The sequence below is a fragment of the Ambystoma mexicanum genome, chromosome 6q (genome assembly GCF_040938575.1).
Source record: "Ambystoma mexicanum isolate Mex_15411 chromosome 6q, UKY_AmexF1_1, whole genome shotgun sequence".
Lineage (NCBI taxonomy): Eukaryota > Metazoa > Chordata > Amphibia > Caudata > Ambystomatidae > Ambystoma > Ambystoma mexicanum.
The window spans coordinates 1130225644-1130248490 of record NC_090937.1 but is presented as its reverse complement, the minus strand read 5'-3'; the positions used below and the strand labels follow the sequence as shown (position 1 = coordinate 1130248490).

The window sequence follows — 22847 nt, the reverse complement described above, 5'->3', positions numbered from 1 at the left end:
TACAAGAGCAAGGCCAACAGTTTGTGTTTTTGTGTAGACTAAGCATGGGAAAGGCACTTGCCAGGCACAGCCATAGTGGTACTAACTGCCCATTGATGGTTGCAGGTGCAAAATGGTGTGGGTTCCTTGGCATCTAATAGCAGTGACTGCCAAATGCCTAATAGTTATACACAAACCAGAAATGTTGGCTTTCACAGTGCTTGATTTTAGCAGGACTTCAGTGAAGGAGTGCTTATAAATAGAGTGGCTAAAGGCAGGCCTGGCAGACCTGGTTAAGATATTTTCAGGTACACCAACAGTGGGTTTACAACTTCATTTAAGTAATTAACTCGCAGAAGACTGCTTTGAAAAAAACACTGGCAGGCACTTTATAAGGGGCTCATTACGAGTATGGTTGTGTGATAAAAAAGTGATGTAACAAAATTACTGCCACTTTTCCCCCTTTGCCATACTACGAGTTTGGCCCTGGAGTTGGTGATTTACCTCCAGCAGCATGCTGGAGGTAAAACCTCCCACTTTCCGTGAAACATCAGCAAAATCGGCAGAATTACCACTGGGGTAATTACGCTGCCAGTAATTCTGCCGAAATCACCCATGAAGTCCAATGCACTCCATATTAATGGGGACTAACACTGCCACCATCACTTGTAATCCAGCTGTAAATCTGCCAGACAAAGTGACGGTAAAAGTAATTCCTTTGGGCGGTATTCTGGCAGATTTACCACCGAAATACCACCCAACTCGTAATGATGACTTTGAGTGCAAAGTTTGATGGTATGGCTTGATTAAAGTGAGCTCAAAAAGTTCCCACAAGGAAGTGTTTTGGGCGGGGAAGGGCAAGAACCTGGTGAGAATGGCCATAGAGATTATCATGACCCTGGGCAGTTAATGGGCTGGTAAATAAGCAAACAACACCTACAAGCTGTGTGTCTCTCCTCATGTGCCATTTCTCCCTATCTGTACTCTAATGCAATAGTTTTGGTTTATAGCGACACCTAATAGGCCAAATTAAAACGTGAATCTAGCTCACTGCTTTTTAATGGCCTACTAGGCAGAACTATGACCCTGGGTCAAGCTACAGAGGTCTGTGTGGGGGAAACGTAGAGGAGGAAACGGAGAGGACAACTCCAACTACAGACCCATCTCCAACATCCCGTACACAGCCAAACTGCTCGAAACTTACAAATAAAAAACGACCCAAGACTTCATAGAAGAGCACGGCCTACTAGACCAAGCAAAAGTTGGCTTCCGACCAATGAGAGGAACGGAATCAGCTCTGCTCTAAATATGGGACGATCTAAAAATGAACACAGACTGGGACAACAGCACTGCCTTGATACTCCTAGACCTATCAGCAGCATTCAACACAGTTACCCACAACACACTCATAACAAGATTAGAAGGACTGGAAATAACAGACACCACCTTACTATGGATCAAATCTTTCCTAAAAAACAGAATGGATCCGTATGGGTGAAACCCTTCAAATCTAGCCCAAGTTATTCCACCTGTCGAGTACCACAAGGATCTTCCTTCTCCCCGCTACAATTCAACATCTACCTGTATCTACTTATCAGAATCATCAAAAGCCACAGCCTCACCTGCTACACCTATGCCGACGATACACAAATAATCTTCAAAATACAAGAAAACTTAGAAATAAACTCAACGCTAGAAAACTGTCTCTGTCATATATTCCTCTGGATGAACCTCACTGCCTCAAAATCAACCCAAGCAAAACAGGAATAATGGTTGTCAGAAAAAATGGAGGAGAAAATCACTTCATCCCTTGGCCAAGGGAACTCGGGACAACCCCAGCACCCTCACCGGTTGTAAAAAATCTGGGGTTCCTGATGGACAATGATCTCACGCTAGAGCCACAAGTAAACGCCCTTCTCAAGAAAATCTTCTTCCTCCTGCGAGCGGCAAAGAGGATCCCACCATTCCTATCGTTCGCCAACAAAACAACCACCATCATCGCCCTAGTCATGTCCTGAGTAGACTACGCCAACAGCCTATACATAGGCATGCTGGAACGACTTTTAAAAAAACTACAACGCATTCAAAACACGGCAGCCAGACTGCTTCTGAAACTACCCCGAAGAGAACACACCACACCAGCGCTGAACACACAACATTGGCTACCAATAAAACAACTAATAAAATTCAAAACAATGTGCCTCATGCACAGAGCGGTACACAACGTAGGCACTGAGTTCCTCAGAGACAAACTGCATCTACATCAACCAACAAGAACGCTCAGATCAAGCGTTGACATGCGCCTGGAACCAAAACTCTACAACGAAAGAAAACTTGGACGATCCTCCTTCTCTCACCAAGCTCCAGAAACCTGCAATGACCTTCCAAAGTACATACTTAACACAAGAAACCACCTGCTATTCAGAAAACTACTCAAAACCTGGCTTTTCACGTCATAACTAGAAGGACCAGCCACAGGGGCACGCACACAACTAAAACATCTATGAACGTAGAGAGAGACTCGGATCCACACCAAACAATCAATGGGAAAAACCCTCAGGAAAATATCCCACAACATACTAAACACCAACCGGGAATTAGCCGCAATACGACCAAAGACCGTATACATAGCAAGACAAAGACAGAAACACAAGGACGAATCATCAAGAGGACCATGACCTTAAACCATAGCCATTCCCAACTGACCTAAAGACAACAGACAGAGAGGGAAAGGAAGCACTACACCACGAGCCCCAATCCAGTGGGTGAGAAACAGAATGTTTCATAACTACACACTGTCCACCTACTACACAGCGGGAAGCACAATGCACCATCACACAAAAGCTACAACTAAACAACATTCCCAAGGATGTTCACCCCACAGAAACCAAAGAACCAACGGAAAGATAGTCATGATAGGAGGAAAAGAACAACTGAATACACAGGCTCACCAAGACGGAAGCACTAGAACGCCACATCAACACCACTCCAACCCTGAACCATTCATAACCTCAACTGACCAGTGTCACACTAGATAACAAGAGAATAGAGATATTACCAACCCAGTCCCACACCCGAAGAAAGGTTCAGACGCACCTATCAATCCAAACAATACTCATTATGATACAGCAGGGTCAGCACAGCACCAACAAAGTGAGTCGGCCGATGAGGAACCAGCATCAACCCAACCCACAGGGATGTTATGTTATGTTACCTGAACTTGTAGAGCGCACCGTCGCCCGGGGGCATCATGGCGCTGGTACACATGGGATACAACTCTAACAGAATCAAAAGTACCTGAATCAGGACACAGACCCCACTAACCAAACCCTCAATCTTCTGCATACTTAAACCACACAAAGCCACACAACCATCTCTCTCCCAGCAATCCGCACGTACTTTACAACACCGCATCAACAACACATAAACATCACCTACAGCACTTGGGGTCTCACGCAATCCGATACTAGCACCAAAGCCCAGCACTCGGTGTATACCGAGCTGAAGCTGCCAACAGCACATCACTTCTCGCACCCTCCTGCTCCCCTCCTCCCTAGTCACCTTACCCGTCCTTCCAGTTTACAGATCCTCCAGAGTGTCTGGGGACCAATTCCGTTGGTGACGGTGTGCTATATAAGTACCTTTAACATAACATAACATAACATAACATAACATGGCAGCACCCTACTTTCCCACACAGTACACCAACTGCTGACCTCCTATTGTACCTCAAACTTTTATGAAAGAAACTCAGAAACAATTTGAAAGTGACCTAGAACCACACGAAAATCAAGTAGTTCAAGTTAATTCTGAAGTTATTCACCTCGCACTAATATTGACAGTTTCATTTTTTCAGCAGAGCATAACTGGTCATTCATGCAGAGCTGTTTTTATTGTAAGCACTCACAAAAGCAGTGACAACGCAGCCATGCTAAAAGGCTCTCTTTCGCTTTTTGGTTGGATCTCTCTCTTTCTCTATGTCTCCCATGCATCCTCTCTCTGGATAACACTCACTCTATACCAATCTCTGGATTTCGCTCGTTCTCTTTGTCTCTCTCCCATTCACCGATTCCCATCAACCTCTCTTTCTCTCGCCTTTGCTTGCTAGACTTCTCCCTGTCTGCTTGGATCTTGTATCCATCTGGCTAGCTATTTTTTCTCGGTCACTCTCTTCTTCTCGTCTTCCCTGTCTTTCTATCCACTGATCTCTGTCTGTCTGTCTCTCTCCCTCTGCTCCTGCTCGTCCTTCCAGTAAATCCGTATAGTTTGCCTCCTGATTGAACATATTTGGGCCTCATTACAATACCGGTGCTAGCCGTGCCGGTATAACAGGCACGGCTGCTGCCGGTATCATCTTTTTCCTGGCGCCCAGGAATGTGCATTTACTGGGTCATTATGGCCCCCCTGCATCCAGTAATTGCCCATTCCAGGGTGCCGGAAAGAAATGCTCTCCATTCCCATACGAGCCCCATAGGATTCAATGGGGAGGCCGGATGCACTGGCACCATTCAAAATGGTGCTGGCGCATCCAGCATGGTCTGCTCACGGGTGCCGGTCTGCCCGCCAGGTCAAACCTGGCAAGCAAAAAGTCACCCACGAGCAGAACTCATAGTTTGCTGGTACGGTAACAATGGTACCGGCAAGCTTATAGGTACCGTTGTTACTGTACCGGCAAACTTGTAATGAGGCCCAATGTCTTGGAGAATCATTTTGAAATATCTCCTGTGGTTACATCACAGGTGTGAATCCAGAGCAAGCATAATATACGCCATCATGTCCGTAACTGGTAAGTATCTACAAAGTTACTTTGAGACACTTCATATGTCCCTACACTTTTTTGCAGAAAGAAAACAAATCTGCAGTTAAAAATAAATAATGATATGAATTCCCATCACGATACTCAAAATGAAGCTGTGATTCTGCTGACAGAGGGACCTGTGGGAGATTTACAAATGGAATAACCCTGGTCGGTTACAAAAACATGTCCTCGTGGCCCTCCAGGGAACAGAGAGTCATTATTCAGCACTGATTGCCATTGGCAATGAAATGACTCAAATGGCCTGATTTACAAAAGAGTTTTCCAATGGGAACATCCAATTGTAAAACGTTTGTGTAGTGTTCTTAGTTCTTAGCTACGTGTTAGAATTGTATGGGTAGTAGAATGTGTAACACTTAGTGGAATATGGAATAGTAGGGCATTCTGTGGGAAGGTTCTTGGAGTGACAGTTTGTAGAAGAGTCAGGGAAGAACAGTAGCACTTAAGTGGTGGGCCTGTTATCTGTAATACTTAAATATAGAGTGTTCCTGTACCCGCTGTGCACTGCGTGTCACTCCTTTGCTTTGTAAATCAGACCCTATGTGTATTGGACTGCCTGACATTACACCTGAAAAACACACTTCACTTTCCAATATGAGCCAATGTAGATCCGGTTTTGGTAGCACGTTTCGAAAAATAATGTTGGATCAGGTGAACAATCTGTAGTGAGTTGAACTTTGACAATAATGTGAGGAAAAGAACAGATGTGACAAAGAAAACTTTCATTAGAACAACCAAAAAGAGATGGTTGGAAATGCTTAAAACAGGGCAAATGGTAACTTCTCCAGGCCCTGAAGCCTCCCTTTTAAGAGTTTGATGTCTCACCTGTGCCATTACAGAAAGTAACTAAGCGTGCAGTCCAACTTGAAGTGCTAGGCCATGTCTCCTGTTCAAGAGACACAGGCCACCCAGACTAGACGAAGACGTGTGCCTCCTCACTGATGAAACCTTAGTCACAGCCCCACCCTGCCTGTCTTCTGAAAAACCCCACCACATGTCTGTCCAAGACATGATGGATGCATGTGCTTCAGATAATGCTTCTTCGCCACTGGGAATTCCTCCGTGTAGCATTCCATTCCATGTTTTGAGCTAACGTGTAGCATGAGCAGACCAGCAATATGATAATGAGGTTCCCTCTCGCGGAGCATGCAAACAATCCCAAACAGGTGTGCCCTCCTCTAGAGAGAGGATGTGTCTACTTTCTACATGCATATTTTTTAAACCTCAGTTCTTGAAAAAGCTCATTTACGATTAGTGATCAGAATGCACAGTGATGCTGTTAGCTTCTCTACATGTCTGTCTTTGCATGAGCTTCTGTAGCCGCCCATCCCCCAGTCTGTGCGCATCGGCCGTAACGCACTCTCTACCGTTAACTTCCTCTTCTATACTTGAGAGGTAAATAAGAGGAGGTTCTTCGGGTGTCTTTAGAGGCAAATCCCCCAAAATAATACTACATTTCTATCACCTTCTTCTATAGCAAACCCTTTTCTGCTTTGGTTGTCACACGCACTGACCTCCACGACTAGCATAGCCATGGACAGTCAAGGTGTGTGTAAATAACCAAACAACACCCACACCCTCTGTATCCCTCCTCACACATCATCTACCCCATAGCTGTACTCCAATGCAAATGTTTTGGCTTGCAGGTGGTGCTTGGTTTCCACCTAATAGCCAAAACAAATAAGAGCCATTTATAATACTATGGTCCAGATTCACAGAGCGTTTTCCAATGGGGTTTTGCCATTGAAAAATGCGTCCGTGAATTAGGCCCATATGCTTTACCGTTGCCACAATGAGGCCCTGAAGAACGACTGTACCTGCAAAACTTCTATAATGGTTGGCAAAAATCGGACCACATGGATTTCAAACCTGTGGTCTTGTATATTAATTACGCCATACATAGTATGAATATGCCTGTTAGCAGAATGCAGTACATATAACGCGACACGGGTCTAGTGTGCGTATAGGAATCAGAACCCTTCATTCATACCCCATCTGTAACTGGAGCATTGCACTGCATGAAACGTGGGGAAGGCCTCGCCGAGTACTATATGGGTCGACCCAATGAAGACATGTAATTTAAAATGCTCCACGTGCGCTTCTGGTTCTGTCATTAAGGTCTGTCGTAAAAGCTTCCTCCTGCCGATCTTCCACATGTAATGACCCCAGCAACCTTTAACGCCACTGAGGAAGGATACATCTAGAGTGCGTCATTACTTCCTAAGCGAACAGTAGATACGCGCACCAGCGCGTCTTCCAGGAGCGCACCCGCCGCGAGCATCCGCTTAAATGGCTTCATTAGTAATGCAATTGGGTTAGCGCTCCTTGGTCCCGGGCGTTTGGGAGTCTGGTTCATTATGCGGGAACATGGCATCGGCCTGACTGTGGATGAAACACGCAGGTGTTTCCATGGCGCGCTCGGCGCGCGCCGGAGGGTCCTGAGGGTGTGGCTGAGATGACACGCCTGTGCGCTCAGGTGCGTCACGCGCGCTTCAGTCAGGCGCCAAAGTAGCGCCGGAGGAGAAGACGAGCAAAGCAGTAACTCCATGTTTTTGTTTAACGCGAAGCAGTTAACTAAAGCGCCCCCCCCTCACCCCCACCCGTTCCATTACAGCGTGAAAGGTGGCTTGCCTTGCGATAACACTGAGAAGTGGCTGCACAGCGTTTACCATTTCAAAATGTGCATTTCTTATTAAACGAAAATCCATATTTTTTACACAGCACATACCTACGGCGGTACTCCAACACAGACAGACAGACAAACAGACAGGACTGCACAGTACTCGATGCTTTGAAATCACCATACCCCCAAATCCAGGACGCAGCCTGTTGTCATAACCGTCCAGCAGACTGTCCAAGATCCTGGTGAAATTCTCGGGGTACAGTTTTTCCTCCTTTTTCGCCTGCCCGGGCGGCTCAGCAGCGGCACTGCGGGGGAAGGAGAGCAGAGATGGAGTTAGAGCTCTGCAGGAGGAGGGGGGCGCTTCTTCTGCAACTGATGCGGAGACGCAGGAAGGCAACACGGCTGGCAAACTGCGCCTCTCCGTGATGCCCCCATACTCAAAACAATATAGCTGGAATTCAGGCAAAACACACACACACACGTGTTGCCGTCGCCCACACACCCTAAAGCACGGTCATGTGGGTGGAGGCGGGGGTCTCCGGCACTTACCATGTAACCAGGCACAGGAGATAGTAAAGGGCGACAAGGGGGAAGGCGGCGGAGGGCATCACGATTGCTTGCTCCTTCCTGGCAGAGACCATCTTTGCATGCCATCCTTTAAGGTTCGGCGTCGCTCGTCATGCCATACCAAGCCCAGTCTGGGGGAGAACCCCGGCAGCAGCGCCAGGCAAGCGTCGCATCAAGCGCACTGCACACACGGCGGGCGGCCCACCTCCTGCTGATGGTGGCGACCCCAGGGAGCGCTGCCTCGGACCTGCACCCCTCTCGCCGTGCGCCAGACACCGCCTGTGTATCAAGTAGCCAGCGCCTCCCGCTGCCGGGGTGGGAGGCAACAGGCTGATCCACACTGCCTTCTGGTTCCGTTCGCCGATTCCTCACCGCCCACCGCTCTGCAGGCGCGTGTCCCCCCACCTCCCCATTCCTGCACAGCCTTCGTGGCACGGGCGGTTGATGCCAAGGCTGCCCACCGAAGGCCGGGGCAGATAAGACTCGTACTGCCCTGCGTAGTTGCGTTGTTTATCGGGGAGTTATAATAATGTCGTCGAAGTGAAAAAAGTGGAAATGCCGTTCGGGGTTTAACCCGTGAACTAACATTTTGACAGAGTGACAGAGAGGGGGGGGCAAGAGGTTCAAGGGTGCCAAGGAGCCGGGTAAGAGGCACGCGCCCTATTCGCGAGGATCTTGACAGATCTCCAAGCAATCCACGAGTGCCTGTTTAAAGCAACACACAAATAGCCGACATAATGGCGCAGTGGCATCAGCTGCGCCGTGGAGTTGTGCAGTTTACTTGCCAATAATGCAGAGAAATTAGGTTAGAAGGTACATCATCTGTAACATCCCATTCTGCGTATGCAGAGTTTTCCACCACCTTACGCATTTTCCTTTTGGCAATGACGGTTCTTCTGCAGAGTGCCCATCGCACCTGTCTGCGCTATGCACTCACTATCACTGCTATGGTACATACCGCGTCCGCGCTGCCAGCCGCCGAGGCGTCGACGCTTCAGAACAAGAGGAAGTAAGGCGACCCTTGCACAGCACACAATATATGACCCGGGGTTGTGTACCTTTAATGAGTGAAATGCGCAACTCAATACTTATGCGCGGTATGTTAAATGGCCTCTACGTTGTTGAGAGTTTGCGACGAAGCAGCGCACATTTCGCTGTCCTGGCACTCATGGCAAGGGCATGCGTGTTGAATAATCACATCCATAATCCTCCACCCCAACACAGGTCCCTCCGTAGCTCGCTGCCCAACGCCCTGGGCTATGCCACTAGTGTGTCGGTAAACATTATAGAGCCTCCCCTGTGTGACGCAGATTACTGCGCAAAACTACTCAATTTTTTATGGGGGGGGTCACTCCAACCCCCCGTTTTCTTTATTAAAAAAACTTTTTTTTACCAAACCAAACTAAAAAAAATATAAATAAAAAAATAAAACCTTTTTTTTCCGACCCTTTGACTTTCGAATAAAAGGTCATTTGAACCTTTATTTTCGAAACTGTAACTGGACACCACATCCGCACACACCATGTGCTATTTATAGGGCCCTTAAACAATGCAGTTGTTCTTTTTTAAGAGGGAACGTGCTCGATTTAGACGGTCGAGTCGAATTACGCCAAATTTTTAGATAGTTGCTTGAGGAACTAGCGACTTGCGTGCAGAATACAGTGCTCTTCCATAAACACACAGGATGATTCGAATACACATACTGGTTTCATAACTAAGATTTTCTAATGTAATGTAAGTGTGATTCTTTAGTGCCCATCTGCCACCATTGGTGGCCTCGATGCGTTTTCTGAATTAGAACGTTCCTTCAACAGTGCGCATTTGCTACTTGGTTTCTAGGTAGATGACGGGGTACTCTCTACATTGAGGGGCTCGGGTGCTTAAATACAACTCTAGCATGGCATTTGTTTATCACAGTGTGTTACTGGAATGAAGGAATTTTTATTTAAGAAGCTATTGTTGCACAATCTCGGTAAAGTGAGGCAAAGTGTTTGTGGTGTTTGTCTCTATGCTGGTGGTGCCTGGAGGGAGAGGACGCTTATCGTGGTTCGCTGTTCCCGAGCAAGCAAACACTTTCATGTGCCTTTAAGGAACACCTACATAACTGCCTACTCTCGCAAAGTGACGTGAAGTGAGGTGACGTGTTTGTGGTGTTTGAGTCTATGCTAATGCCTGGAGGGAGAGGACGTTTACCGTGGTTCATTGGTCGCGCGCAAGCACTTTCCTGTGCCTTTAAGGAATGCCAACATAACTGCCTAATCTCGCGAAGCGACGCGAAGTGAGGAGGAAAAGTGTTTGTGGTGTTTGTGGTGTTAGACAGTGGTTAACGGTGCCAGAAGAAACAGTGCCGCAAAGAGCCTGTCACTCAGGGATTGCCCGTGACTATTCCTGTGAGTATGCTGGGGTTCGCCCAAGCGCTTCCTGACTCGCTGAATATGCAGTAAGTGAATGCAGATTACGACTTTTTTACTATCCTTAATTTAATGGCTATAACGCAATAGTAACAGGATGAAGATTTGTAAACAGTGGAAATGCTCACTTCAGAGCACCCTGAGGAAGAATGGCAAACAAGCACGTAGCCCCAATCCTACCGGCACCTGCACATCCCCCAAGGCAAAGAAAGACAATCCCACTGGTCTGGCTGCTCAACAGCCACACATATCTGGGTTTCTCTTATCAGCACAAACTACCGACACCCCAGACATCGTAGCTGACACATGTACCCAAGAAGCTTTAAGCCCAGAATCCTTCTCCATCGATAATAACCAATCCCTCCTGAATCTACGCTTAGGACTTCGGCATGAGTCAGCTGGCGCCGTTAAGGCACCTAATGAAGAGGAGCAGGATTTCAGAAACATTATTGGTTCCAATTTTTTTGGCGAGTCCAGACTTTCGGAGGCTAGGCTCGACTTTAGATTTCTCTGACTCTTCTAGTGATGGTGAGAGTATTGCGCTAATGAAGGCAATAACTTTTTCAAAAGACATGGAGAGTTACAATTCCCATCTGCATGCAATAACTAACTGTATCGACAAGATCAAAGCACTTCACCTACTTCGCACTACTATTTCAGTAGAACAACTTTATCTGAAATGTATCCTGGCAAGGTTTGTGGACTCACTATTGGATGATCGAAACATCTCTACACCAGGCAACCCCAAGCTGAGCCCCGCTCACCCCAGGGAATCAGTGGCAGCTAAGTCTGCTCAAATGTTAGAGCCGACCATTATGATCGGCAACAATGTATCCGACCGCCTCCCGGTGTCTGAACTGCCTGTTAATTCCTCATGATTGGCCTCACCTCAAGGGGAGGGGGGGCACCCTGTATGGAAATTGAGGAGGAGACATTGCCCAAACAACAGTTTGAGGTGGAACCCGTCTCAGTCACACAGCCTATTCAACAACATTACCTGGCTATAAGACAAATGGTGATGAGGGGTGAAGTTGTCCTCAACAAAGGCGTTAGGGTGACACAAACCCAAGCAGATAGATCCACTAGGAAGGTACATCTGCGGGGCCTGATAAATGGATGGCTACAGAGGGTCGGACCAAGGATAAGGCTCCCTTGGATAATCTGGTGATACCCGACACTACCACCTCAGCTGGGGCTGCTGTCTGTCTGTCATTAATGAAAGTTCAGACAGGCTGAACTATCTTCATCAGCACAAAGGTCTACATATTATGGTTGCCAAGAATGCTTACTAGTAGGGAAATGGGTTCAATTATAAGAATTGAATCCAGTACTGAATAGCCCTTTTCTGAATCTTTCTAATCTAATGATTCTACGGTCCTTAACTCCCAAGCTCTCTGATTTAAGTACAGTCGATATGACTTGTATCAAACTACCTAGGGTGGGAGACTGTTGTAAATGGGAATTGATTGAGTTCTCATCCCCGGTGGTGGTGTCATTGTTATGTTCATGTGTTGCTGAACTTCATGCCCTGGGCTTTGAATGAACTGTCTGTAGGAAGCAAGTGAGTAGTGCAGACTATGAACTAGGACACTAGGCCATGACAACTAAGAGAGTTCCGGAAATGCTTGGTAGGGCTACTGGTACTGAAAGAGCAAGTCTCATAGCTCACTAATTTGGGGTGAAAATACAGCCCTAGAATGACATAGATGGAGAGGCCATGCTAGACCACTATTGTGAGAGTGAAGCTGGCTAATGTGAAGTTCCATTGAAATATAAATGCCAGTCAAAACATTGTTTTCCGATATAAAGCCTAGTGAATGAACAAACATTGGCCTATTTCAACTTTAGTAAAAGACAAAGATACTGAGTTGAAGGAGAGTATGACTTAGAATTGTATTATTGTGATTGTGTACAATGGAGGCAAACAAAAAGAAACACATGGTGCAGTAGCTGCTGACTTTGTATAAACTGGGAAAAGGCACCTTTGACAGATGTAAATCTGCAGCAGTGCATGTGGAAATAAAATGTACATCTGAAACACTGTGCATTTGGAAGATAAAAAGGAGGAATAATGCATAACATTTCAGGAATAAAGTCAAGTGACAGATTGTGTTTATCAGGAATAAAGAGACTTAATTTTCATTATATAAAATGACAGCCTGTATAGAGAACAGCCTATTTAGTTTTTGTAGAAGTGAGTACTGGTTTCCTATGTTAACTGTGGCCTATCTGTGTGCAAAAGATTAATAATGAATGTACCTCTGTCCTAATAGAGTAGAACAGAAAGATTGTTTTAATGAACAGTAGGCCTATTTGTAATACAAAATGTTACATGTTAAACACATCTTATCAATGAAAAATGCAATTATTTTAGAATTATGTATGTAGCTTGTTTTTCTCCATTGAACTGGAAGGTCTGTGCCTCTGAAACTTTGACCTCAAGACATTGGCTGAGGACCTCTAGGAGAAGAAGGTCTGGTGTTCAGTTTAAATGCTAAGATATATGGATAATTAGATCAGAATTGTGGGATTTGCAGATAACACAGTCAGCAGAAATAACTTTTAAGGTCAGGTCTCCGCATTAACTGTGCATTAGTTCGAACAAAAACATTTGAAGCCCAGGATGGGATGGCATGATCCAATGGGCCAGCCAGATGTCCTGATCAGGTCATAGGAGAGAAATGAAACCTAAAAATTGGTGGGGGCTGTTGTGAAACCCAGGGACACTTGCGGTACCTTGCCATTGACTAACATTAAATACATTTTCTTGCATAAAAAGTGCACTGTGTGTTCCGTTGAGCTCATCCTGGGTTCATATTAAAGGGGATCAGACCCCGGTCAGGACCATGTACAAACACATTTTGTGTGATGATACAACTTGAGTTATAAGAACATTTTTGATTCCGGCCTTCTCATAATTCCGAGGGAATATAAAGTTGTTGTGACGATCAGGTAATGGAAGTAAGGTTTGAATCAGGAAGGGGCAGAATTGTGACTATTTCGGCTCAGGAGCCAATCATGAAAAATGGTAGCTCCACCGAGGAAGGGCGTGCCAAAATAAAATTCATATTTTCTGACTTGCCATAAACTGTAGAATTCCAAAATATATAGGTTCATGCAGTTATCTGAAAGATTAAGGTAGTTGCCGCGTTGGCAGATTTCCAGAACCCAAAAGTGTAAAACCACCTGTCTTTTTTAAATGATGTATTTTTCCTCCTCCCTCTGCTTCCTTAACCCATACCTCCCAAATTCTGGTCCTGTCAGCAGAAAGCGGACATCTTGGTGGGAGGTGAAGGGAGAGAGCTAGCGTATCCATATCATGGAAATTATGATAATATTTAGGTGTCATCAGCCCTATATCTTGACAATTTCCAATCTAAGAGGGGAACTGCAAGAAAACCAATAGGGATAGAAACCAGGAGAGCTTCCTAATCCATCTGGGCACCACCTTGCCAGGGGAACAAATCTAAACCAAGGCCTACCTAGAAGGAGGGAGAAAAGGAGACTCAGGGACTTTGCTTCGAAACCTGGGAGGCCTATCTGAGAGAGGTCTGTGTCCAGAGAGACCTGGCTGGTGGATAGAGGCTTGAGGTGGGAGCTGCTGGCCTGAAAGTGGGTCCTAGGATCTGGCAGGCCTCCTGAACCAAGATCAGAGATCTCCCATGCAAGTAGATATATCCCTAATCTATCAGTTGTGTGGGGGGTTAATACCTTTTCCTTAGTGGGTGAAGGGGGGCATAATTGGGTAGACCCTGTCCATATTGAACAAAAAAGTTAACTCAATGAATTCTCTATAGAACAACACTCTATCTAGTTACATTGAATCATGTTCAAATCTGTCTGTTTAACGCTTACCATTGCATTGGTGGTTGCTCTTCATTAGTGTGAGGGGGTGGGGAAAGCGCGTATACCCTTAGCACAATTAACTAAAATTCTAATTTAATTAGTTCCAACAGGGTGATGTTTTTGTCAAAATTCAAAATTGACAAAGGATTATCCCAGTGAACTGTAAATTACTGTAGTCTGTAATGTAATTGTCTAACCCTGCTATTAAATTCAATGTCCTAGTGTCCCCAAAACAAAAATCCCAAAACCTTGCATCCCCTTTGAAAGCAAATTGTGCAAAATGAAAGTTCCCTTTCAGTCCAATCCAGAATCCCAGTGGTGCACAACAAAAGTAACCATGTATTTCCTGGCATCGCAAATCATCATTTCAAAACATTGCATTTTACCAAAATGAAAAGCCCTGAACGATTTTCAATTGTGTTCCCACTCAAGGTACCTTACCTTCAGATCAGAGGGGTCATATCTAATTGATGCCCAGAGGGTTGGGTTTGCTGGAAGAAAGGAGTATTGTGCCAAACCAAGCAATCACTGTGTGTTTTGTATTTTTCCTATTGGTTAATATGCCAGAAATGTGATGAAAATTGTGACTGCAAACTTCAAAATTTTACTGGTGTCTTATAGCAACTGCAAGTCCTTTAAACCTATGTTAGTCAATTGGTGCAAGAAATCTGTTATTGTGTAGTGCCACAGCGTTGGTGGTTGATGTTTTTGTGATTGCCTATTATTCTTTGTAAAACTTAAATAAATATATATTTATACTGTACACCGGCCTGGTTCATAGCTGATTTATGGTAAAGAGGTTATTTTGACATAGGGTACGATAGAAGTGGAGGCCTCACTAAAGTTGAATCTGTACAGTGTTTTGTTGTGCTCACCTTGCTTGGGGGAGGCTCCCTGAGGTGAGAGTGACCATCTAATAAACCGTGACAAAAATGGGGGCTCGAGTCAGGTATTGGTTGAGAGTCTTCACTTGTGATGGTGCAGTAAGAGCAGACTATTTATTTTGGTGTAATTGCATTGAACAGAAAGATGTGTTTGCATTGTTAAGCTAGGTTCCAGGGCGGTGTATAGATAAAACAGTGTTGATTTTGAGTTGTCATTGTAAGTGGAAACTAAGCAGGAACAGGGGTGTTAGTTGTGCCCTTGAATGGAGAGTTTATAAGGTGCAGAACACATTTCAGAATGAGCACAGTAGAAATCAGTATGGCCAGGAAGCACCTCTTATCCAAATTGTTTATTAAAGGTGAAGGGTAGAACAAGAACATGAAATATGGCAATCCAGAATGATGCACAAGGCTACCTCTGCAAATGTTGAAATGTTGAAATGTAACTGGATAATGGACTGTTACAGCAGGTCCTGACAAACATTTACATGACACAGACCAGCAAACATGAGCCAATTAAAATGGCTCAGCTCACAGCATACAAGTATTTCCATATGCTGATCATGGAAGAAAGACACCAGGATAATGTGGCCTCTGAGCAAAACCAGCCTGAGCTTTTGAATCAAGCCCAGAAAGAGCTGAAACAATTAGAAGCGAAAGCACAACAGAGCCAACATTTGGAGTTAAAATTAGGAAATATTATTGAACAGCTAAAAGACGATTTGAAAACACAGCAACAAGAAAATGGAGAGTGAGAGACTCAATGTTCTGCACTGCAAGGGGAGTATAAAGAATGTGTTGAAAATTGGAGCGCAAGTCAACACAAATTAAATGAGCATGTTTTTCATAATAGAGCCTGCTTAGAGGGCATTTTCACATTTCAATCCCAGGTAAAACAAGTGAAGGCTGAAAACGGCCAGTTAATTATCAAAGGGGTTGACTCTCAGAGTGAGTTCGATCAGATGCACCAAGATCTGAACACCTTGAAATGGCTGAGAGAGGAGCTGAGGGAAGAAACTATCAAATGAAGTCAAGAGAATAGCACCCTGTTTCAGGAAGTGCATCAGTTAAAGATGGATGTGGGGAAAATGAGTCCTGTCCTCAGGAACTGACTGACAATAGGTTACAAAATGCATAATTAATGCATGTGAGGCAAGCAGAGATTCACCTAGAGCAGCCAACACAGGCCAAAATTGCGCACAGGTAAGAGATTAGTCTCCTGAAAAGGAAACACTCGGAATATGCACAGACGATGCAAGCCTCACAGAAGGAAAATGAGTCCCACTGTGAAAAGAACAAGGGACTAAGAGACCGATTAATGGCACAAAGTAAAGTGCTAGAAGCCACTCAAGCACTGGTATTAGGGAATAAGTACAAATATTAGCAGAAACCACTAACCTGAGCAGGATGCAATCCCTGGACGTATGGAAAACTCCCCTGTGAACCTTACCACTCTCCGCCTGACTGGAACAGGGAATGGAGAGAAGCAAAATCCCCAGGTAAACCCTCTGGGACAGAAAACCCTGTGCTGGACTGGAGTGTGATGACAGCTGCGGGTCCTGGGTCTTTGGACAAAAAACTGCTACTCTTCCACAACTGTTGTTTTGGAAGTTGTCTACCAAATACAAGAGATGAGGTAAATAGAATTGCCAGAAGTAGGAAGGGAAAGAGATAAATACAGAGTAGAGATCGGAACCTGAAACGGAGTCACTTGTGTTCTGACCTCCCTAGTAAACAAGCTCTGACATGGTGAAGTGTTTCCCAGGACATGTCTTGTCTCCTACTCAAGTAGTAAGAAACAATGAGTATTGTGTGTCCCTGATTTGCCAGTAAGAACTCCCTCTTCCCCTAGAACCTTCATGTCCTTGCTTGTATTTAGGACCCACAAGTGATGCGCATGAAAACAGTTGGATGTCTCTAAAAGGGGGCTTGTCCTCTCTTGTTGTCGAACTGAAGAGAAATGGAAGTTAACTCTACCATCCTCTCTTAAGGTGGGACAGTTTCAAAAGGTAAGTAAATTCCCTACCATGTCTCATTGGTATCACTCGCAGAGAAGTGGATAGCAGAGATTGAATACGAAGCCCTACGGAGTGTGCCGGGATAAGAGATAAGAGGGAAAGGGAGATCCTGCAGCAGAAGTGACCACAGACAGTACGGTTCTGCAAGAGGAAGAGAGAAAGTTAACAGAAAGGAATATACACTGTCTGGAAGAAAGGTCTCCTAGATTGCAAACTTACCGAGCGTCTGACTCTGGAGTAGCGACACGCAGGAGCACCAGCTTCAGCTGCTTAAGAACTGTCACATGACTGCGAGAGGGCAGAGATACCCCGCATGCTAAACCCAACATGCTAACATTATCAGACCGGCACTTCCCAGCAGCCATCTTGGAAGCAGTTTGTGTAACCGAATAGCGGGCCGTAAGGCACCATCATAGTGAAGCCAGCCACAGCACCACCACGACCAGTGGGAATAGTGAGATGTGACGACTGGTGTCAGAATTAAACATGCAGGTCTCTGCATATCACCAAGAGATAGGGACTGAGAAAAACAAATGTGAGAGGTTGGAAAGTGAAATAGCCAAATACAAAAAGGCTTTGAGGCACCCTGACCAGTCAGGCTATGGAAAAACACCATCCAATTATGGAGTGATGACCCCCTTACCAGGGACCTCAAGCTGACACACCACCTCATATATACAGAATGCAGCTGACTTCATACCTGCCAATTGTCAAGAACAGGGAAACATGAGGTAGCTGGACTCAACCAGGCCTAGTCCAACTGATCCAGAAGGCCAGTCATTATCCGATATCGATGAGGGTTCAGAGTTGCCAAGTAGAAGGGAAGGTGGCCGGACCATTAGTCTCTGGGAATTTAAAAATACCCTGGCATGTAATGCTGACCAGAAGGGCACATATGATGAAAAGATCAGGGAGCTGGACTGGCAGAATATGCAGTTACAAAGAGGAGAACCAGAGTTTAGGCCCCAAAAGAGCATCTTAAAAACCTCCACACATTCAGGGATGTGGGGAGAATTCCCAACCATCCATGGAAGAAGTGATGAGGAGGATGAGTGCTCTCCAGTACGAAAAGGGGAGTATAAGGGAAATTACCCCAAGAGCTCACAGCTCCACAGGAGAGAAGAGTCCAGACCCTGTAATTGTGGGAGGTATTCCCTGTCTCATAGGGGTAAGGAGCGTCTAGAGGACAGGGAAAGGACCACCAACAGTAGCAGCTCTGAGTCAGAGAATGAGTGGACCCAAGTACAGCAGAAAAGGAAATCTGCCAAACAGGAGAAAAGTCTGGCAAAAGACCCAATTCAGCCGATAAAGGCCATAAATAGCTTCATGACTCCCTACCATAAAAATGCAAAATACTGGGTATTGGGAGCATCTAGACATTTATGACCAAAAGATGACATCATTTGGTATTAAAAATGATGAGAATTGTATGGAATTCGCTAAGTCGACATTCTCCCCTGAATACCCCAGCTTCTTTGCAGGGCCGGAGGACCAAGATCACCAAAAATGGTCCACTTATAAGGCGGCCATTCTAAAATACTTTTCAATCTATAGGAACCACACAGGAGGCCAAAAAGGTGGCATACATCGTACAATGTGGGGAAGACCAAGCGCCTAGAGAGTTTGTGCAGGAGCTGAAACAAGCATTTGCACAGACTTCTAGGTGGGTGAACACCAATAGCCGGGAGTTCATCAACACAAATTTTCACGCGCTCCCAAAATACATAATGACCTAATTAGTATGGGATTTCCATGAGCATAGGATAGGACCCTGGATTGGGTGATAGAACAGGCCTTGTAAGAATAACCACAAAAAAATGATCAAACACACCTGCTGCTGCCAAGGTAGTGGAGGTGAAAAATACTCCCTATTGGACTTGGAGAACGGGTGGCCTAAAAATACTCCTACCACCAATAAGCAGAAAGAGAGGCAGAGGAGGCCCTTGTATCCAACCCTATCGGGTGATAGCCATGCAGGGTATCAGACAAATGACCCTTCTGACCCTGCCACCTATGTAAGTCCAAAATACAAAGGTACAAGACATATACCCAGATTTATATGGACTCCGTTGGTTCAAGAGGGGTCCAATCAGGTAAGTATCGCCCCAGAAAACATCCCTCAAAATGTCCCTCCAAATTACCTTCAGGAGGGAATAATATTCCACCCCATAACCTAAGCTTCTTTCCCAGATACCCTTCAAACTGTCATTTCCAGAACAATCCTCCTCTCTCTCCCTGCTTTTAGGACACTAGATTCCTGAATCTGGGAGAAGGGAGACCGAGGATGGAAGTTTATCAGGGAAACTACCAATACCCAAGCTACTCCGGGAGAAAGGACAGCTAACCTTTCCGGGAGCTGCAAAGGTATGAATCTAGACCTCCCTACCAACCAGAAGAAATGTCACAACTTGAGCGACAAGTCCAGCAATGAAACCTTGATTTGGGTCACATGTTCAGAGCTAAGCATAGCCCTCAAATGGAAATGTCTGCCCTAGAATAACTCAACACCTGGGGGAGCAATGACGGGAAGAAAACCATGACAACCAACAGGTTCCAGATTAGGGGGCCTGGGTGGAAGGGAGGTGTAAAGCCCTAGAGGAAGCTTCCTTTCGCACTTGAACAAACCCCTGGAAACCCCTGAAACTGAGCATGAATCTTCTACCCCCGAAAAGATGGAACCTAAAAAACAGATATTAAGTAGGAGAAATCCACAGCCAAAGACAACCCCATTTGTGGAGGAAGTCTGCATCATCCCTTTCGAAAGAGAATAATCCCTAGAGGATTCAGGGAAGACAATCTTCTCATTCAGAGATGGAGGGATCCCTCCCACGGAAGAATGGGTCCCAAAAGACCCTGATTTTGATGGGGTAAGTATGGAAACCGACCCAGAGCAAGAAGCTCTTAAACCCAAACAATGTCCCCAAACAATGTCACCCAGAGGATCCAGAAATCATATAGGTATCCTCCCCCCAAACAGGTTTGGGTAAATGTCTCCAGGAAAAGGCAGACAGAAAATAATCATGAAAAAAAGGACTTCCCAATCCCACCTGTTTCTGGGTGCAATTTATTTTTTATCGATTCCTGGATTCCAACACAGAAAACTGTCCAAGACCACACATTGTCACAGTTCAAAATAATAACGTTAACTGCCAAGCTGGCACAGCATGCACATTTTCTTTGCCCCCTTGAGGAGAGAGAAGGAAGATTGTATGCTTCCGGCAAGGTACAGGGTCAGTGTGCATTATCAGCGCTGGTGGATACTGGATACCATACCTGTCCAAAAAGGCCTTGGACCAACTAAATTCGGCAAAGGGAGCGAGTCACCAAATTCCCCTCAAACCTCTTCCCGGACAAACTTCGATGTAAATGATAATTCCGTTGAAGAGACTGCAGATCTCGAGATAAAAATTAAGTGATAGTCGTGACTCCAAAGGACACACCTTGTCTATTGAGGAATAACCTCAATCAGAGGTTATCCCCCCTGACTGACTGCATGAACAAGGTCCTCTGGACTCAGACTAACGGGCCAATCAAATTAAAACAAAGTGCAAATTATGTGAGCTTGAATGGCACATGCCACATGATTGAACAACGGTTCGACAAAATAGAATTCCATTTTAGGAAAAATCAAGTCCCAGACATCACCGTCATCTCTGTAGCAGAACAAACTGGTGATGGGAACCCTTCTCCATTCTTGAAAATCACCCTCCCTCCCAGTTTTAAAAGGCATTCCACACTGGAGGTAAATACGCTGAAGTTTTATACCAATTGAGCCTGCGTGACTTGTCCCTGGCCTCAAGCCCTGGTATCATATCTCTCCAGCCCTGAAATCTATTCATTGGCTCCCAGTGGCTGCAAGGATTAAATTCAAGACCTTTTGCATTGTTCAAAAGGCTTTCTGGGGCTTAGGTCCAAAATACGTTCAGCTCTCTGCCATAAATACCTTCCCACTCGAGCTCTTCGCTCCTCCACCTCTAACTCCCTCAGTGTCAGTCGCTTCTCCAAGCAACGAGTTGGGTGTAGATCTCTTTCCTCAGCTGGAGCCTCCCTCTGGAACAGCCTCCCTCCCACTCTGAAACTTGAGGAGAACTATCTCCAGTTCCGGAAGCACCTCAAGACCTTCCTCTTTGCTTCTTTCTGCCTTCGCTCCTCTGCTCCATTGCTGATCTGTCTGCTTCGGCACAGTGAACATGGTTACCCTCTGATTTTGGGCCCAGGGCCCTGCCTACCCATCCACACACCTGCACTGCCTCCTGGCAACCCTTGCACTTGGGTCTGTATCTGTAACCCTACAGTCCCCTTACCTGCACTTATCAGACACCCCGTGTCTGCACCACAAACCTTTCCCTTGCCACCTTGCTGGCTGCACAACCACTTTTTTTATCCCTTGCTCAACACTTTCCACTACTCCCCTCTCCCATGCACTTACCCCCTTCCCTCTACCATTCACTTGCACCTTCTCAATGTCACTGGGCATAGTAAGATATTTTGGCGTCCCTTGTTCCCCTCCCTTGCTTCATCGTGCTCTGAAAAACCTGTTTATGAGCGCAATACCAATAAAATATCATATCATATCATAATCCACAATCAGAGGAAAACCCAAATCACATGACAAAAGCTGATGAAAAACCAGCTCAAAGTTTGACCGACATCCAGGTAAAGGATGAACAGCTGTTTTCCCCATTCAGATAGGCGCGTTACAAATGCCATATCATATCATATCAAGGAGCCTGTTCTCGCCAGAGTATGCTTGAATAATGGAAGAAGTTTCATCAGCAAAGCATTATTCATGAAACTCCCAAAAGATCAGACCATTCCCACATTTAAATTGAATGATAAGTGGGAAATGGGGCTGGAAACTCCACATTTCAAACATCTCCTGCCTAGCAGGTGTAAGCTAAAAATGTCCATTGGCGACAAAAGCATAGAACATAATTGTTGGGTTGTGAGAGTTGTCCCCTCCACCTTTTACTTAGGCAGTGACATTCTCAATTGATTCTCAATTAATTTGGACCTAATTAATAACAAAGCCTGGTCCCGACTGGGGGTATCCCAATGGGCTTTGACAAACCTGACAAAGCATCTGGTCAGCTCAATTGCTGCTGTATGTGGTTGAAGTTCAAGTGAGAGAAGAGGTTCCCATCCCAGTACAGGTTTGACAATTAACAGTTCCCCCAAAAATTAAGCGAGGACAGAACTTCAAAAACAAGGGCGCGTATTTAAATTTGAATACTCATCTCCAACAAGGCTTGTATTTACATCTAACACCCCTAGGTGACCTAAAACATGACACCCTTAGGATATTGGGGGATAACAGCAATACGCAAAGTATCACTTTGGGCACACACACTGTTATTGTAATGTTGTTTGATGCCCAACATTATTCTATTGATTTAGGTAATGAGATCATTGGGCCAATTTCAAATGACTGCTAGAATTTTAACAACAGTATCCCTCCGGAAAATAATTTCACCAGGCAACGGAGGAATTTCTTGGTGTACGCTTCCTGCCCTCATGGTGTGGAAGAGGTGACCTGTGACATCAGGAAGGATGAGGTGGTATTCTGAGTCAAAAGTAACTACTCCATTCTTGCAACCTCCCGTCCAGGCCAACACCATCACAAGAGATCTCTCCACCCAACTGGAGGATACTACAGAATTTGCCAAGCCTGATGTCTTTCCAGGCTTTAAGCAGATGGGTGAA

The 22847-nt window shown here is 45.4% G+C and overlaps 1 protein-coding gene across 3 annotated transcripts in view; it reads right to left on the bottom strand.

Moving 5' to 3' along the window:
- Positions 1-8516, bottom strand: part of GABRA4 (gamma-aminobutyric acid type A receptor subunit alpha4) — a 654190-nt gene extending 645674 nt beyond the window's left edge. For 2 of the 3 annotated variants that reach the window (XM_069631718.1, XM_069631720.1), the window contains exons 1-2: positions 7968-8317; positions 7602-7723 (exon numbers count right to left, since the gene is read on the bottom strand). In XM_069631718.1, the coding sequence (XP_069487819.1) occupies positions 7602-7723; positions 7968-8059 (214 nt within the window). In that variant the 5' untranslated portion in view covers positions 8060-8317. Of the gene's footprint in view, positions 1-7601; positions 7724-7967 lie in introns of all 3 variants that reach the window. The other variant, XM_069631719.1, reaches the window with a different exon arrangement.
- Positions 8517-22847: the final 14331 nt, after the last annotated feature.